This window comes from Bufo gargarizans, chromosome 5 (assembly GCF_014858855.1).
Source record: "Bufo gargarizans isolate SCDJY-AF-19 chromosome 5, ASM1485885v1, whole genome shotgun sequence".
Taxonomy (NCBI): domain Eukaryota; kingdom Metazoa; phylum Chordata; class Amphibia; order Anura; family Bufonidae; genus Bufo; species Bufo gargarizans.
This window is the reverse complement of record NC_058084.1, coordinates 351,333,165-351,351,577: the sequence shown is the minus strand read 5'-3', so window position 1 is coordinate 351,351,577 and position 18,413 is coordinate 351,333,165. Positions and strand designations below refer to the sequence as shown.

The 18,413-nt window shown below is 41.2% G+C and overlaps 1 protein-coding gene across 3 annotated transcripts in view; it reads left to right on the top strand.

Moving 5' to 3' along the window:
- CDKAL1 (CDK5 regulatory subunit associated protein 1 like 1) overlaps window positions 1-18,413 on the top strand; it is a 908,375-nt gene that overhangs the window by 557,813 nt on the left and 332,149 nt on the right. For all 3 annotated transcript variants that reach the window (XM_044293876.1, XM_044293878.1, XM_044293877.1), the window contains one exon: window positions 6,065-6,210. In XM_044293876.1, the coding sequence (XP_044149811.1) occupies window positions 6,065-6,210 (146 nt within the window). The remainder of the gene's footprint in view (window positions 1-6,064; window positions 6,211-18,413) is intronic.

Here is an 18,413-nt window from a genome sequence, read left to right as displayed (position 1 = left end):
CACGGCAGTAGCCTACCTGAACAAGCAGGGAGGGACCAGAAGCCATTCCCTAGGGGCAGTGTCTCGACAGAATTTTCTTTGGGCAGAAAATAATCTTGTTTCCTTAACAGCAGTTCATGTGAGGGGAGAGAACAATGTAATAGCTGACTTCCTCAGCCGTTGGACTTTAAAGGAGGGAGAATGGTCCCTGAATTCTCTAATTTTTCAGCAGATCTGCGAAAAGTGGGGAGTCCTCGATCTAGAGCTATTTGCCACAAGGGACAACAGACAGACCAAAAGGTTTTGCTCCCTCTCCCGACAGGACCAGCCATTATGGGTAGATACTCTATCTCAACTATGGCCAAAGGCTCTTCTTTATGCTTTTCCTCCCTTTAGTTTGATTCAAAGAGCTCTAATGAAGGTGGAGGAGGAAGGAACTCCAGTAATATTCATTGCTCTATTTTGGCCAAGAAAGTATTGGTTCCCCCTTCTGCTCAAGCTGTCTGCAGGAATATTCTGGGCCTTTCCATCAACCCTGGAGCTCCTCCACCAGGGTCTGGTATTTCATCCCATGTTAAACCAACTCAACCTGACGGCCTGGTGGCTGAACACCTCTCCTTGAGACAAAAAGGGTTGACTGATGCTTTAATTTCGACAATGATGTTGAGTCGAAAGCCTATAACATCTAGAATTTAAGAACCTGTAACGCTTTTCTGTCCTTTTTAAATAATCGCCTTCCTCCTGACATTCCTCAGATTCTAAGCTTCTTGCAGTCAGAATTGGATAAAGGTATCCGACCTGCAACGCTCAAAGTGCAGGTTTCAGCTTTAAGTTCCTTTCTGGATGAAAAACTGTCAGACTCCCCACTCATCAAGCGTTTTTTTAAAGGGGGCTACAATAAGTTTGCCCACCTTCCGTTCCATCATTCCACCTTGGGACCTAAACTTGGTCCTCTCAGTCCTGATGGAACCTCCGTTTGAACCTGTTGAATGGATTTCCTTAAAACTTCTCACCTACAAAACAGTTTTTCTTGTAGCAATAATGACTGCTAGGAGGATTGGAGAAATCCAGGCTTTCTCTTACAAACCTCCATATTTTATGGTCTTGGGCGACCGCATAATCCTCAGGCATTGCCCTTCCTTCCTTCCCAAGGTTGTTTCCAGGTTTCATTGTGAACAGGAAGTTTTGTTACATTTCTTCTGTCCGTCTCCAGCTACGGAAAGAGATAGGAAATTCCACAACATGGACGTTAGAAGCAGCGTGTTATCCTACCTGGACACCACTAGTAACTTCAAAAGGTCAGCTGATCTCTTCCTCCATTATCAGGGTCCTAACGAGGGACAAGCGGCCAGAAAGTCCATAGCAAGATGGTTTAGAGATGTTATTGCCTTTGCTTATGTCAAGAAAGATCTTCATCCCCCCTCTGGAATAAAAGCTCACTCTACTAGAGCTGTGTCATCCTCTTGGGTGGAGTCTACTTCAGTCTCATTAAGCCAGATCTGTAGGACAGCCATGTGGGCAAGCCCTATGACTCTTTTTTTCAATCATTAAAAGTTGGATATTCTCAAGAACCAGGACTTGTCTTTTGGTCGCAGAATTCCTTCTGCTGTTTCTCTCCCCCCCCCCCCCCGCCCCCCAGAACTGATTACTCTGTTAATCCTCCTGTGAGTGCCGTTGTGGAGGCGCCGGGGAAAAGGGTTAAATTCTCTTACCGGTAATTGTTTTTTCCACTAGCCTCCACAAGGGCACTGGGTTTTTCCCTCCCTTTTTATTTTTTCCTTTTTTCAAGTGATGTAATTTGTTGATGTTTAATACATATTTTTGTTCTTGCATCACTTCCGTGTCCTCTCTTATTGACTGAATAGGTAAGGGCAGGTGGCCTTTTAAATCATGTGCTTCTGCATTGTTTCCTGTCCTGGGGGCGGGAACACCCTCCTGTGAGTGCCATCGTGGAGGCTATTGAAAAAAATTTATCAGTATCTGATCGGTGGGGGTCGGACACCTGGGACTGTTAGAGAAGGCGCTAGCGCTCACAGTTTGCCCTGTGGAGTTCTCACAGCTCATCAAGCACAGCGCTATTCATCTTAGAGGGGCTTTCCTGGGTACACTGTACTTCCGGAACTACGGCTGCCACTAACAGCTGATCTGTGAGAATATCGAACGCTCACTGATCTGGTATTGACTAAATTGTGAGCGCTGGGCCATCTCAAACAGCTGATCGGTGGGAGTCCGAGTGTCAGACCCCCACTGATCAGATACTGGTGACTTATTCAGAGGATAGGTCATCAGTATAAAGGTCTCAGAAAACCCCTTTAAGGATAGGTCATCAGTTGAAATTCTGGAGCAAACTCCGCTATATAGGCTTTCATTGGTACACATTTTGAGGGGGTTGGTTTTGGCAGCTACATTTATGCGGCCTAGTGGCTAGCTCACTTTCTAACTTTTTTTATATCACTCCACATTTCGCTCCTTGAGAGGATATGAACCGGCAGGGCAGGTTGTTAGTAGATGTTTGTTTCTGTCTATATTTGTCCCTTCATGTATTATTGCTGTAGAATATATTGTTGTCATATTATTAGAGAATATTATGTCCGCATTCATACACAGTAGTGCTCATTTGCATAGTGACTTGTATAAATCTGCATTTGAGCTCTTGTAATAATATGCATGCGCATATTTACATTTGTGTTTTATAAAGTCTTGCAGCAGACTCTACCTAATGTTATTCCCAGTAATTTTCCAAACCCTTCCTATTCAATTGCTATTTTTTTTTACTTTGCTGTACTTAGCCTGTCCTTGTCTTAAATGTACAGTAGATATTCCAGTTTATTCCTATTGCTGATTTCATAGAATAAGTTGAGTTATTCACGTTTAATCATAGAATGAATTATACACCTAAAAACATGTCCAATTCCTCTTTTGACGCACTGCTTTCCTCTTGGAAAAGGATACCTTTGAAGAGTTAACCAGGTTAACGGAGGACACAGAGCAGTTCAAAGCACATTGCAGTCTGAACGTCACACTTCCTATAGCATGAAAAGTTTCATTTAGAATCCGTCCATACTGCCCTCAGGAAATGTTACATTCACTTTAACTTTGTACTTGATCATTATTGGACTCTATTATTCTGGGAATTTCCCGTCTCGTTCATAACCTCAGCTTCTGATGTAATATGCTGGTTACAGAACATGATGAGCCAGAGCCAGACTAGACCGTACCCTCAGTTATAACATTTCAGCAGCCTCCAAACTTAAATCCATGCCTGTAATTCGGCCTTGCAGAAGGTTGAGCTCCTGGTTTAGGGCTCATGCACACGACTGTATGTATTTTGGGGTCCGCAAAAAAATACGGATGACATCCGTGTGCATTCCGTATTTTGCAGAACGGAACAGCTGGCCCCTAATGGAACAGTCCTATCCTTGTCTGTAATGCGGACTATAATAGGCAATGTTCTATTTTTGGCGGAACGGAAAAACAGAATGCACACGGAGTAACTTCCTTTTTTTTTTTTGCGGAAATAAATTAATGGTTCTGCATACGGTCTGCAAAAAAACAAGATGTTCGTGTGCATGAGCCCTTACTTAGTTTGTGTCCTTTTGCATAAAAACAACCCTCCAAGACCAGTTTATCAATATGGTAATATTACCTATAAGGTTTTATATGCTTTAAATAGGAGGCACCAGGCTACAAACATGCCATATGTGGAACACTTGTGGAGGTGGTAAGAAGTTTACCTAAATTGTTTCCAATGGGCAAACCCAATCTCAAAGAGACTCAGTGTGGGGTTGGTAAAATTACCACATAATTCACAGTCAGTGTTGCATGCTGGATAACAATGTTGACTGGCTGAAATGAATATGTAATCCATGCTGTAAGGCTACATTCACATACAGAGGCCTGGCTAGCGGAAGAGACAACCCAGTTGACACCTGCCAAGAAGTGAATCTATGGCCTCAACTTGTTAACAAAGGAGGCAGAGGGCCACAGTGGGGTCAGCAGGTCTTCACGGGTGGTAGACACTGCAGTCTAGTGATCTGCCATGAATGTCCCAGATGGGAATACCCCTTTAAGACACTCCTGGTATCCATCTAGTTTCTATATAACAATAGATGCTGATGAGCATGTGGCCTAACCAACTTTTACTGGGCAACTACATCCTGTACATCATAATGTTTTTCATTCTCAGAGTTCAAAGTTCAGTATATAAAGGTCATGATTTTGTTGAATTCTTGTATTATTCATGAAATAGCAAGTCTGGAGCACCTTATAATAATTGTGCTACTTCTCTGCTAATCTTCCTGGAAATATGGGAATAACAGAGGAACAGCGTAATGCAGATTCAAAGAAAAGATGTTCCAGCAGTGTTGTTCTATGGGAAATACTTGTATGTACCAAAACAGACACATTCATTTACTTTAGTAAATGAAAGTTCTCAGAGGAATTTATCATGAAGGTATTATTGGAAGTCAATTTTTCCTTGAGTCTACGTTGGCATACTTTGCACCGAATTTATCAAATGTTGCATGTTATTTGTTAACTTTGGGGCATCTCTACACCTAACACTTTCGTCTAGAAATGCAACTCCAGTTTTTTTTTTTTTTTTTTTTTTTTTTTTTTTTTATACTTTATTTTCCAATTTTCAATAAGAAGACAAAGTAACATTACATGTACATAGATGGCCATCCAGAATCCATACCACATAATGTACAACTTAGTTGTCTGCTCATAAACAGATATGGATTCTTATTCTATCAATTATCAAACATTCCTCTTTAGGAGGGGGCAACTCTCCACCAAAAGTCACACCCTCCCTCCTCAAAAAGTCACATTGGTATATCTGGTATATCTATACCTCGTCCATTTCCCACCGCTTATCAAGTCTGCAGTGATTGATATGAAAAGTCCCAACATTTTTGTGCAAGTAACCTCAAAAAGTCACAAAACCCCTATATTGTGACTTTGAATCCAGAATTCCTGGAGTGCAAGGTATGAAAAATTCCCCTCAGTTGAGGAGATTTATCAGGACTGGTATTCCCTACTCCAGTCTTGATCCTTTGTGCGCTCCAGTGAGTTGGGCTTAATATACTAAACGGCAGGTGCCTCTTAATAAATTAGGCACATCACTAGCCCTCTATGCACCAGAAACTCAAACCTACTCCACCTAGGGGCTGGCATAGACTTGAGCTATAATTTGCGCCAGTTTCTGGCATAAATTATAGTAAATCCAGTGAGCCATGGGAAACTCCACCCTCCTGTTGAGCCCAGGCCCTTTTTGACACATTAGAAAAGTAATTAGAAGCTCCAAAATAATAAATACAACTAAAGCATCAGAATTTTAATCTTGATAGTAGAGATTTTTATTTGACATACAAGTGTGACGTTTCGGCACGCAGGACTTCATCACTGAGGCATAGTGTCTGAGGAAGTAGAAAGGAAAGACGCAGTGCAAAAGTAGTATGTGAAGTCACATGTATGCAGGAAAAGACTCTCTTCCTGTATACATGTGACTTAACATACTACTTTTGCACTGCGTCTTTCCTTTCTGCTTCATCACTGCGGCATAGTGTCTGAGGAAGGCCTGTGTACCGAAACGTCACACTTGTATGTCAAATAAAAATCTCTACTATCAAGATTAAAATCCTGATGCTGTAGTTGTATTTATGATTCTAAACGGGGTTTGAACCTTACTTACAGCACACTCTACAGAGTGCGACAAAGATTTATTAGAAGCTCAAAAAGTCACAAAGTATGGCTGAAACATGGCATGTGCCATAATTTGAAAATTTTTACTCCCACTTTTGGGGCATAAAAGCCCAATAAATTTCTCACCTTGTGTCTTCTGTCATGTTATTAACTATTCTGTTTTGCCATTTCTTCATATACGTTTCATCCCTGTTTGAGTTCCAGAACTGACTTTTAGCAATACCTGCTGCTATTGTCCCTCTAGGTGTTGGCATTGAGAGCTTCTAGAATCTGGTATATAGGCTGCTTTTTAATGGCGTGCTGTACAATTGTAATTTTTAACCTGTGTCACCTAACCAATCTTACCGTTAACACAATTTATTTTCTTCACTGTTATCTTTAGGAAATGGCTAAAATTTTAAACCATCCCCGGGTGTATGCGTTTCTTCACATCCCAGTGCAGTCTGCTTCAGACAGCGTCCTTATGGACATGAAGAGAGAATACTGCGTAGCAGACTTCAAAAGAGTGGTGGATTTCTTGAAAGCGAGGTATGTTTACTTGTGCGCTGAGTGAGATTAGCAGCGCTTTCTTCCACGACATCTGAAAGGTAACTTATTCCTATCACTGCAGAAAAATGAAGGCAAAATCTTCAAGGTTCTTAAATTCCTTGGAACAAAGCATTCATGTGTCTTTTCACGTTCTTCTGAATGACTTTCATCCCTGGGAGTTGTCCCTTTTAATGCTCGGAAGATTTTATTTTCTCTTGCTTGGGCAGAGGGTTCTAGATATGAGCAGGTGTAGGCTGTGAGCTTGCCCTCCATAGCGATTTAGCGCTGAAAAAATAAAATGACAGTGTGGTGCCTGCTTTTGTGATGACACATGGCACAGCACTTTCCCCAGAATTGTGACAACTAGAGTAAGGTTTCTTTCACATTCATCAGTATTTATAAGCTAAAACCGGGAGTGGGTCCAAAACACTTAAGAGGCACAAATCTTTCCATTATACTCTATTTCTATAGGGTCCACTTTCAGATAATGAACTAAATAGTAGACCATGTGAAAGTGGCAACTTGGTTGGATTAGTAATTTGAATAGACAAGTACATAAAGACTTAGGACACATGACCTGAACCTTTTGGAAGATGTTATTCTTGCATGGTAAGTCTTGAAAACTTTGTATGTGCTGTTCAGACTAAAATTCCCCATACACATTAGCATATTGTTGGCCAATTGCAGGTTTGGCCAACAATCTAATGTGTGTGGCAGCTCATGACAGATGGTCCAGGGAGAGAAGGATCATTTGGGCTGATTTTTTTAGATTTTTTGGTCCTTTTGTTCTCCCAAATCTCACTTTTCATTGACAACACACATGCTCTGCCGAACTGAACAAGTATATGTGTAATGCAGCCGGTGTAGACTTGGGGCTGAGGGCACTGTTAAGGTGGTTTCCGGTTATTAATCTTTTCACCCCTGCACAGTAATCTGGACTTGTTGCAGGGAACACCAGGCCGCTACCTCCAGGAGTAGTCTTCATTCTGAGACTGCTGACATAGGCCGGTTTAGAGGCATTGTGGTGTGGCACCAAGGGTAGAGGCTACATGGCCAGGGGGCGAAGCGGAGTCAGGACAGGCATAGTTTGCGCAATATGGTAATCAGACAATAGGTCATGGCAGGGCAGCACAGGTATTCTGGTAGCCATGCTTGCCAGGAGAGAGGAGATGCTGGCAGACATACAGTACAGACCAAAAGTTTGGACACGCCTTCTCATTCAAAGAGTTTTCTTTATTTTCATGACTATGAAAATTGTAGATTCACAAGGAAGGCATCAAAACTATGAATTAACACATGTGGAATTATATACATAACAAAAAAGTGTGAAACAACTGAAAATATGTCATATTCTAGTTTCTTCAAAATAGCCACCTTTTGCTTTGATTACTGCTTTGCACACTCTTGGCATTCTCTTGATGAGCTTCAAGAGATAGTCACCTGAAATGGTCTTCCAACAGTGACTACCTGAAATGGTTTTTACTTCACAGGTGTGCCCTGTCAGGTTTAATAAGTGGTATTTCTTGCCTTTTAAATGGGGTTGGGACCATCAGTTGCGTTGTGGAGAAGTCAGGTGGATACACAGCTGATAGTCCTACTGAATAGACTGTTAGAATTTGTATTATGGCAAGAAAAAAGCAGCTAAGTAAAGAAAAACGAATGGCCATCATTACTTTAAGAAATGAAGGTCAGTCAGTCCGAAAAATTGGGAAAACTTTGAAAGTGTCCCCAAGTGCAGTCACAAAAACCATCAAGCGCTACAAAGAAGCTGGCTCACATGCGGACCACCCCAGGAAAGGAAGACCAAGAGTCACCTCTGCTGCGGAGGATAAGTTCATCCGAGTCACCAGCCTCAGAAATCGCAGGTTAACAACAGCTCAGATTAGAGACCAGGTCAATGCCACACAGAGTTCTAGCAGCAGACACATCTCTAGAACTGTTAAGAGAAGACTGTGTGAATCAGGCCTTCATGGTAAAATATCTGCTAGGAAACCACTGCTAAGGACAGGCAACAAGCAGAAGAGACTTGTTTGGGCTAAAGAACACAAGGAATGGACATTAGACCAGTGGAAATCTGTGCTTTGGTCTGATAAGTCCAAATTTGAGATCTTTTGTTCCAACCACCGTATCTTTGTGCGACACAGAAAAGGTGAACGGATGGACTCTACATGCCTGGTTCCCACCGTGAAGCATGGAGGAGAAGGTGTGATGGTGTGGTGGTGCTTTGCTGGTGACACTGCTGGGGATTTATTCAAAATTGAAGGCATACTGAACCAGCATGGCTACCACAGCATCTTGCAGCGGCATGCTATTCCATCCGGTTTGCATTTAGTTGGACCATCATTTATTTTTCAACAGGACAATGACCCCTAACACACCTCCAGGCTGTGTAAGGGCTATTTGACCATGAAGGAGAGTGATGGGGTGCTATGCCAGATGACCTGGCCTCCACAGTCACCGGACCTGAACTCAATCAAGATGGTTTGGGGTGAGCTGGACCGCAGAGTGAAGGCAAAAGGGCCAACAAGTGCTAAGCATCTCTGGGAACTCCTTCAAGACTGTTGGATGACCATTTCAGGTGACTACCTCTTGAAGTTCATCAAGAGAATGCCAAGAGTGTGCAAAGCAGTAATCACAGCAAAAGGTGGCTACTTTGAAGAATCTAGAATATGACATATTTTCTGTTTCACACTTTTTTGTTATGTATATAATTCCACATGTGTTAATTCATAGTTTTGATGCCTTCAGTGTGAATCTACAATTTTCATAGTCATGAAAATAAAGAAAACGCTTTGAATGAGAAGGTATGTCCAAACTTTTAGTCTGTACTGTATGTGTATGGAGAAATTGAGAGAGAGTTTTCAGATGTATCACTCAGGTGACAGCTGTTGAATGTATATGGCCAATTTAAGGTAATTTAGCTGCACGCTAAACTTGAACTCCTACTGTTTCTAGTGAACCAAAGTTAAATCATTATAGAGGTCTATTCTGGTGCAAGTTTGGATCAGTGGGAGGGCCGAATGTTGCAACCATGATATAGACATGGCAGCTGTATCATTGTCGTATGAAACCAACCTAACTTTTCATTAATTAGCATTCGATAACTAGAGGAGTCTTCACCAGGATCCAAGATTGACTTGTATGGCATCTAAAATATGGCATGGTAGATAGCCATGAATTGTTTCCCATAGGGGACTAGCAAGAAGCCCAGCATTTTATAACATTGGTCCATATAGACTAGGGATGTCCAACCTGTGTCCCTCCAGCTGTTGCAAAACTACAACTCCCAGTGTTTCCTGGACAGCCTACAGCTATTGGGGCATGCTGGGAGTTGTAATTTTGCAACAGCTGGAGGGCCGCAGGTTGCGCATCCCTGATGTAGACTTTCGGTAAATCAATGGGTTGTATATACAGAGGTCTCCTGCCATCCACCCTTTCAAAAGTAACAGCCCATCATGAGATATGACTTTTCACAATTAGAATTCCGACGTACAACTTACTTTGTTCTGAATCCATGAAAATATTTAGCAGTACACATCGACTGTGTTATGTCAACGGCTTCTAGTATGCTTTATTGTCTCGTGTCTAATAAGTGTAATGGCAGGGCAAATATTAGATTTCAACTGACACCTCATCGCTCAAAGGCATAAGGTGGGGTTCTTCTACGTTATTAGAAGCGTCACCCCTGGTGAATTATTGCTCTGCTCCTCCTCACTTATCAGCCATTATACAAATTATCCCCTCTCTTTACCACTGCACATACTCTGTCAATGTACCTGCTTCTCATCTATCTCGCCGCCTGTCTGCTTACTTATCCATGTGTTTACTTCTCGTGGTGCCAGGCTGTGAGCTAATCGTTATAAAGATATCCAATCTGTAAATATCTGCTTTGTACAGCGAAAAAACCCTATGATGTAAGATGCTTGTGGACACTGATGAATTATGCAGCTGAACACATCAGGCTAATATTATCTGTGGGAATTGAGACATGCACATAATTGGTAAACCGAGGCAACGTAAAGAGAGCGCCAGTCATAAAATAATTTTACATGGATGAAACCCCTATAGAATGCTTGAGATTAGAGGGCTTGTTAGCAATAGAATGGCAATGTATAAATCCTTTCATTAGGTCACAGGATGCATAATTTAAATCCTCACTACCCTGGTGGACCTAAGCTGTCGCATGACTTTGCTTTTGCCAACCGTCTCTTGCATTGGAGAAATAATTACCATTTAACTTTCCAGGCAAAAAAAAGTATCTTTGAGAAAACAGCCACAAACCGCTCCGATGTAGAAAGCATATTAGAGCAGTGAGTAGAGGGAGCACAAAACAGTGTACATTCAGAGCAAGTGGACAGTATTTGTGAGAAGTGTTAGCTTTAGAGGAGTTGTCTGGCTTTAGATATTGATGACAGGTCATTAATATCCCATCCACATACGAGCACTGGCACCCAGCTCCTATTCACTTGCAGTGTGCCAGTGCGGACACTATACATTGGTTGGAGCCTTCTGCTTCTGGCTCCATCCACTATTTAGTTTCCAGCACCGATGGCTGCTGACAACACCCGAGGAGAGGTCATCAATATGTTTAGCCTGGACAACCCCTTTTATATATTATGTACTGAAATGGGTATGATGTAGGATCTGTCTAAAGCAGGGATGTCCAACCTGCGGCCCTCCAGCTGCTGCAAAACTACAATTCCCAGCATGCCTGCACAGCCGACTGCTATTAGGGCATGCTGGGAGTTGTAGTTTTGCAACAGCTGGAGGGCCGCAGTTTGAGCATCACTGGTATAAAGGGAACAGTATCCCTCATGTTTATGGGCTGTGTCTGGTGTTGCAGCTTAGTATTCAGGTTTCCTCCCACACTCCAAAGACATACTGTTAGGGAACTTAGCTTGTGAGCCCCATTGGCGACAGCAAGTGATGATAATGTCAGTACAGCGCTGCAGAATATAGTAGCGCTATATAAGAGAGTAAAATAATAAGGGTGGCTGGTAGCTATCTCTCACGGCCCCCCATACACATAAATGTGCATGGCTCACCTGAACATATACAATTGCAAGAAAAAGTATGTGAACCCTTTGGAATGATATGGATTTCTGCACAAATCGGTCATAAAATGTGATCTGATCTTCATCTAAGTCACAACAATAGACAATCACAGTCTGCTTAAACTAATAACACACACAGAATTAAATGTTACCATGTTTTTATTGAACACACCATGTAAATATTTACAGTGCAGGTGGAAAAAGTATGTGAACCCTTGGATGTAATAACTGGTTGAACCTCCTTTGGCAGCAATAACTTCAACCAAACGTTTCCTGTAGTTGCAGATTAGACGTGCACAACGGTCAGGAGTAATTCTTGACCATTCCTCTTTACAAAACTCTTCCAGTTCAGCAATATTTTTGGGATGTCTGGTGTGAATCGCTTTCTTGAGGTCATGCAACAGAATCTCAATCGGGTTGAGGTCAGGACTCGGACTGGGCTACTCCAGAAGGCGTATTTTCTTCTGTTTAAGGGCTCATGCACACGAAAGTATTGCTTTTTCAGTGTTTTGCGGTCCGTTTTTTGTTTCTGTTGTGTTTCAGTTTCCTTTCCGTTTTTCCGTTCTAATTTTCCGTATGCCATATACAGTAATTACATAGAAAAAATTGGGCTGGGCATAACATTTTCAATAGATTGTTCAGCAAAAACGGAACGGATACGGAAGACCTACGGATGCATTTCCGTATGTGTTCAGTTTTTTTTTTTTTTTTTTTTTTTTGCGGACCCATTGACTTGAATGGAGCCAAGCACCGTGATTTGCGGACAAGAATAGGACATGTTCTATCTTTTCACGGCACGGAAATACTGAAACGAAATGCACACGGAGACACTATTTTTTGCTGAACCATTGAAATGAATGGTTCAGTATATGTTCTGCATACTGAACTCAAAAAACGTCCAGTATACTTAACGCAAAATACTGTTGTGTGCATAAGCCCTAAGCCCATTCTCTTGTTGATTTACTTCTATGCTTTGGGTTGTTGTCCTGTTGCAACACCCATCTTCTGTTGAGCTTCAGCTGGTGGACAGATGGCCTTAAGTTCTCCTGCAAAATGTCTTGATAAACTTGGGAATTCATTTTTCCTTCGATGATAGCAATCCGTCCAGGCCCTAAAGCAGCAAAGCAGCCCCAAACCACTATGCCCCCAGCACCATACTTCACAGTTGGGATAAGGTTTTGATGTTGGTGTGCTGTGCCTCTTTTTCTCCATACATAGGGCCAGATTTATCATGACTCTGACAGCTCACTCCACTTTCACATATGGCTAAAGTCAGTTTTAGCCAAGTCAGATTTATGATAAGCCTTTAAAACTGTAATAAATGTGGTTTGACGGTAGCAGTTTATCTGTCAACAAGTAGCTCAACAAAAGTTGCACATGTTTGCGAAAAAGTCGCACGTTTTTACGAAAAAGTCGCATGTTCTATTAAAAAGTTTCATAAGATAAGCTTGGTCCTCACTGGAGTGAAATTGCGCATTTTTTTGCGACTTTTTAAATAGTCCCAATAGTAAATCTGTCTAGAGATTCATTTACATAAAAAAAAAAAAAAAAAAGCTAACGATAAATCTGGCCCATAGTGTTGTGTGTTTCTTCCAAACAACTCAACTTTGGTTTCATCTGTCTACAGAATATTTTGCCAGTACTGCTGTGGAACATCCAGGTGCTCTTGTGCAAACTGTAAACGTGTAGCAATGTTTTTTTTTTATTTTTTTTTTACAGCAGTGGCTTCCTCTGTGGTATCCTCTCATGAAATCCATTCTTGTTTAGTGTTTTACCCATCGTAGATTTGCTAACAGGGATGTCAGCATATGCCAGAGACTTTTATAAGTCTTTAGCTGACACTCTAGGATTCTTCTTCACCTCATTGAGCAGTCTGCGCTGTGCTCTTGCAGTCATCTTTACAGGACGGCCACTCCTAGGGAGAGTAGCAGCAGTGCTGAACTTTCTCCATTTATAGACAATTTGTCTTACCGTGGACTGATGAACAGCAAGGCTTTTGGAGATACTTTTATAACCCCATACAGCTTTATGCAAGTCGACAATTCTTAATCGTAGGTCTTCTGAGAGCTATTTTGTGTGAGGCATCATTCACATCAGGCAATGCTTCTTGTGAAAAGCAAACCCAGAACTGGTGTGTGTTTTTTATAGGGCAGGGCAGCTGTAACCAACATCTCCAATCTCGTCTCATTGATTAACAAACATGTGGTATACTGGCACATGCGCGAGATTACGGTGCTCTGTGTGACGTCAGGGGAGCAAGGAGGAGATTCAGAGGATGTGGGGCGGTTATATAAAATCATTTTTTTTTTTTTACTGAATAAAAGCACTCCAGAGCTATGTGGAATGTATATTGTGGACGTGCTATTGGCAATCTAGCAGCGCATGTCCTCAGCTCTATAGGCTAAACCCAACTGACAAAATCCCTTTAAGGCCTCATATACTTTACCATATTGTCAGCCAAACCTACCAAGAACAGTGGATTCGGCCAACATTCTAATGTGTGTGGGAAGCTCCTGGCTCTCCCCCAACAGGGCCTTAAAGGGGTTGTCCAGGTTCAGCTCTAACCCCGGTCATATCCCAGTTTTCACCCAGGCAGGCCCTATGACATGAGCATCGGTGCATTTCTTGCGCCGATGCTTTCCTTTGCCCTGCACTGAGTGACGAAGTCACCAGCGCTAATGGGCGGGCTTTAACCCTAGCCTCCTTCTAGCAGTGCAAATATTATAAACAAACAGCCCTTGCCCTGCACGATTTATCGCGGGGCAAGGGAGAGTATTAGAAAATGAAATGTTCCAATGCTGATATCAGAGGGCCTGGGTGAAAACGGGGATAGCTCTGATCCCAGACAACTCTTTAAGCCTCTTACATGATGCACAGATTCTCTTTGATGTTCTGATTCCATGTGTCCATCACTGTCAACCTCAGATCCTGCAATAGGCACTACATAATGCATCCATTTTGCATAAAATGTTCCTTTAATTTTATTTTATAAAAGAGCAGCCTGCAAAATTTGCTCTGAAGGGGCAGAAAAAACTCCAGCTATCTCTAGCTTTACCTAAGGTGACTCAATGACTCCAGAGTAAGGCCTCATGCACACGACCATTGTTGTGGTCCGCATCCGAGCTGCATTTTTAGCGGCTCAGATGCGGACCCATTCACTTCAATGGGGCCGCAAAAGATGCGGACAGCACTCCGTGTGCTGTCCGCCTCCGCTGCTCCGTTCCGTGGCCCCGCGAAAAAAATATAGCATGTCCTATTCTTGTCCGTTTTGCGGAAAAGAATAGTCATTTCTACAATGGACGTTCCGTTCCGTAAATTGCGGAAGACACACGGGCGGCTTCCGTTTTTTGCCGATCCGCACTTTGCGGACTGCAAAAAACATAATGGTCTAAGGCCTAAGGCTACATGCACACGACCGTATGTGTTTTGTGGTTCGCAAATTGCGGATCCGCAAAAAAAAAGTATGGCATCCGTTTTTTTGTTTTTTTTTGCTGATCCATTGCAACAATGCCTAAACCGGACATGAATAGGATATGTTCTATTTTTTTTATGCTGGTCTACTGAATGGACCTACTGATGATCGCATTTTTTGCGGACCAATTGAAATGATTGGGTCCGCATCCTATCCGCAAAAGAACGGAACGGACACTGAAACCAACAACGTTCGTGTGCATGTAGCCTAAGAAATATACTGAGCAAATATGAGCTTAAAGGGAACCTGTCTCACTGAGGGCAGCATAAAATAGTGACAGAAATGCTGATTTCAGCGGTGTCACTCATGAGCTTAAAGTAAGTGGTTGCTGATAACCAGCATCATAATCATTGTAGCACAAGGCTTGAAAAGAGTCAAATCTAACCTGAGAAGAGTCATGGTTATTATAATCTCCTGCTCTCACCAATCTGCTGATAATTTGCAGTTCTCTTTTAGAAAGAAAGGAAGAAAACTAGGTAGAAGACTGTCAGTCATCAGCAAGTGGGCAGGAGAGCAGGAATTCATGAATAACCAGGACTCTTCTCAGGTGGTTGTGACTCTTTTCCAGGCCCAGTCTGCAATGATTGTGATGTTGGTTCTTGGCAACCACTTACTTTTAACTTTTAAATTGCAGACCGCTGAAATCAACTCGACTGCCATTAGTATGGGCAGCATAAAGTTGATGGCAGGTTCCCTTTAATGAAAGAGTAGCAAAGCGTAGTAATGATTTATAATGCTGTGTGTCTCTGCCCGACCTCCAATGTAATGATTTATACACACAATGCTGTCAGTACTAATCATTACAACGAGTCAGGTGAACCAATATGATCCACTCACATACCAAGTTGGCGCACGTTACATAAGTGTACTAACTATATGCTGCACCTTCTTGTACTTTCCTTTTTTTGAATCTACTATGTTCTTTGATAATGTTTTATGTACTTAGAAATCAAATTTAGTGTAGATGCAAGTCTCATTATGTTAAAACACCAAAAGAGAGAAAATAGGGCTCGCACTCAATAATATTATGAATATATAAATTTTATTAGTGTCTCCATATGAGACAAATCACAATAAAAACACATAGAAAACAATGGATGATGGAAAATGAGCACACAGAATGACATGGAGCACGACCAATATCTAAGATGGCAAATAAATACAAACAATGAGTATATAAATATAGCACTATGTGTGCATGTAAACCAAATAGAATATCAGAAATGCATGTAATCAGGCAGAGCTATACAGGCTAGGTAAAGATATCATATATAGTATAACCAAAATATACATATAAAGTGACAAGTGCAGATATGTCAGAATAAATATATAACCAAAGCTAGGTAATTCATTGTAAAGACATAGACCAACTACCTGTATAGTGCTCCAGCAACCCCGACGCACGTTTCACGCAAGGCTTCTTCAGGGGGGACACTTCCCCCTGAAGAAGCCTTGCGTGAAACGTGCGTCGGGGTTGCTGGAGCACTATACAGGTAGTTGGTCTATGTCTTTACAATGAATTACCTAGCTTTGGTTATATATTTATTCTGACATATCTGCACTTGTCACTTTATATGTATATTTTGGTTATACTATATATGATATCTTTACCTAGCCTGTATAGCTCTGCCTGATTACATGCATTTCTGATATTCTATTTGGTTTACATGCACACATAGTGCTATATTTATATACTCATTGTTTGTATTTATTTGCCATCTTAGATATTGGTCGTGCTCCATGTCATTCTGTGTGCTCATTTTCCATCATCCATTGTTTTCTATGTGTTTTTATTGTGATTTGTCTCATATGGAGACACTAATAAAATTTATATATTCATAATATTATTGAGTGCGAGCCCTATTTTCTCTCTTTTGGTGTTTTACCATACGTGCTGGCTCTGCACGGGTACTCACTCCTGTGAGTCATTTTGGTGTTTAAGTCTCATTATGTGTATAAATCAAAGATGGTGTTCCCCTATCTGCCAGTATGTAGGAACGTTTTATCACCAGTTAATGTGGAGATAGTCTGATGCTTTGTGGATGCTTTGCTCCCTCAGGACCTAGGCAGCATGCCATTTATTCTGTTCTGTAAAGAAAACTCTTAAACAGAATGTCTGATTACCTCTCCATGAGCAGAAGATGAATTGTAGATAGATTATGCAGCAATCATCAAAAAGTCTAAAAGCATAGATAGAATCAATTGCTGTTGAATTAAACCAAATTAAAGTTTCAAACTGGCTTAGTTAAATGTGTGACTGGAACTCAATAAAGATGATGTGACAGGTGTTTAACCCCTTAACCCATAGGGCCGTATATATACGGCATTATGCGTCTGCATGTGTATTGAGCGGGCCTCTGCAGTGGGCCCTCACCATACACGGCGGGTGCTGGCTGAATCATATCGGCAATTGCGCTGCCCCTGATATTTAACCCATCAGGTGCCACGATCAATGCTGATTGTGGCATCTTTGAGTGAAAGCAGAGGGATGCGGCTCCCTCTTCCTTCCAATTGGACCCCAGCAGTGAAATCGAGGGTCTCCGATCGGTTGCCATGGCAGCCTGGACGCTGCTGAAGCGATCCAGGCCTGTCATGGGTTTCTCCATACTGAGCTATGCAGGAGGCATATCTCAGAATGGAGAGTGTATAAATCTTATTCACCCTTATAGATCTCTATTTGGGTGAATAGGAGAGGGGATCAAAAGATCCAATGCACTAGGCCCCAAATAGTTATAAAAAAAAATGTAAAAAAACAAACAAAAATACACCAATATATTCAGTTTAAATCACCCCCCTTCCTAATTTTAAATAAAAAAAATATATAAACACTAAAACAAATTGGATGTGGTATCGCTGCATCCAAAAATGTCAAAACTATTAAAATATTTTTAAAAATTCCTGTGCGGTGAACGCCGTAACAGAAAAATAAAACATGAGATTTGCTATTTTTTTTTATTCATTTTGTTCCCCCAAAAAATTAAATTGCGGTGATCAAAAAGTCTTAAATACTACAAAAATTTTACCAATAAAAACTACAGTTTGTTACGTAAAAAACAAGCCCTCCTACAGCTCTGTAGACCAAAATATAAAAAAGTTATGGTTGTCTAATATGGTGATGCAAAGAAAATTTCGATTTATTTTTTCCAAAGGTCTTTTTTTTTTTTTTTTGTAGTAAAACAAAAACAATAAATATTAAGGTTTTGTATTGCCGCATTTGTATTTAGCCGCAGAATAAGGACTGCAGGTCATTTTTAGTACATTGTGAACCCTGTTATATCAAAACCTCAAAAACCTTGCCGGAATTCTGTTTTCTTTTCAGTTTTGCCACACAGAATTCTTTTTTTTCCCCATTTTCTAATACAAGACATGGTAAATTAAATTGTGGCATTAAAACTGCATCTTGTCCAACAAAAAATAAGCCCTCATATAACTACGTGAACGGAAAAATAAAAAAGTTCTGGCTATTGAAACATGAGGAAAAATGGAAATAGGCCCGATCTTTAAAGGGGTATTCCAGGAAAGTAGCATACGTTTTGAAAAAATTGGGGTACTTTTACACTAGCATTATTCTTTTCCGGCATAGGGTTCCGTCAAAAGGACTCTATGCGGGAAAAGAACTCTATGCCGGAAAATAACTGATCAGGCATATCGCAATGCATTCTAAATGGATAGAAATC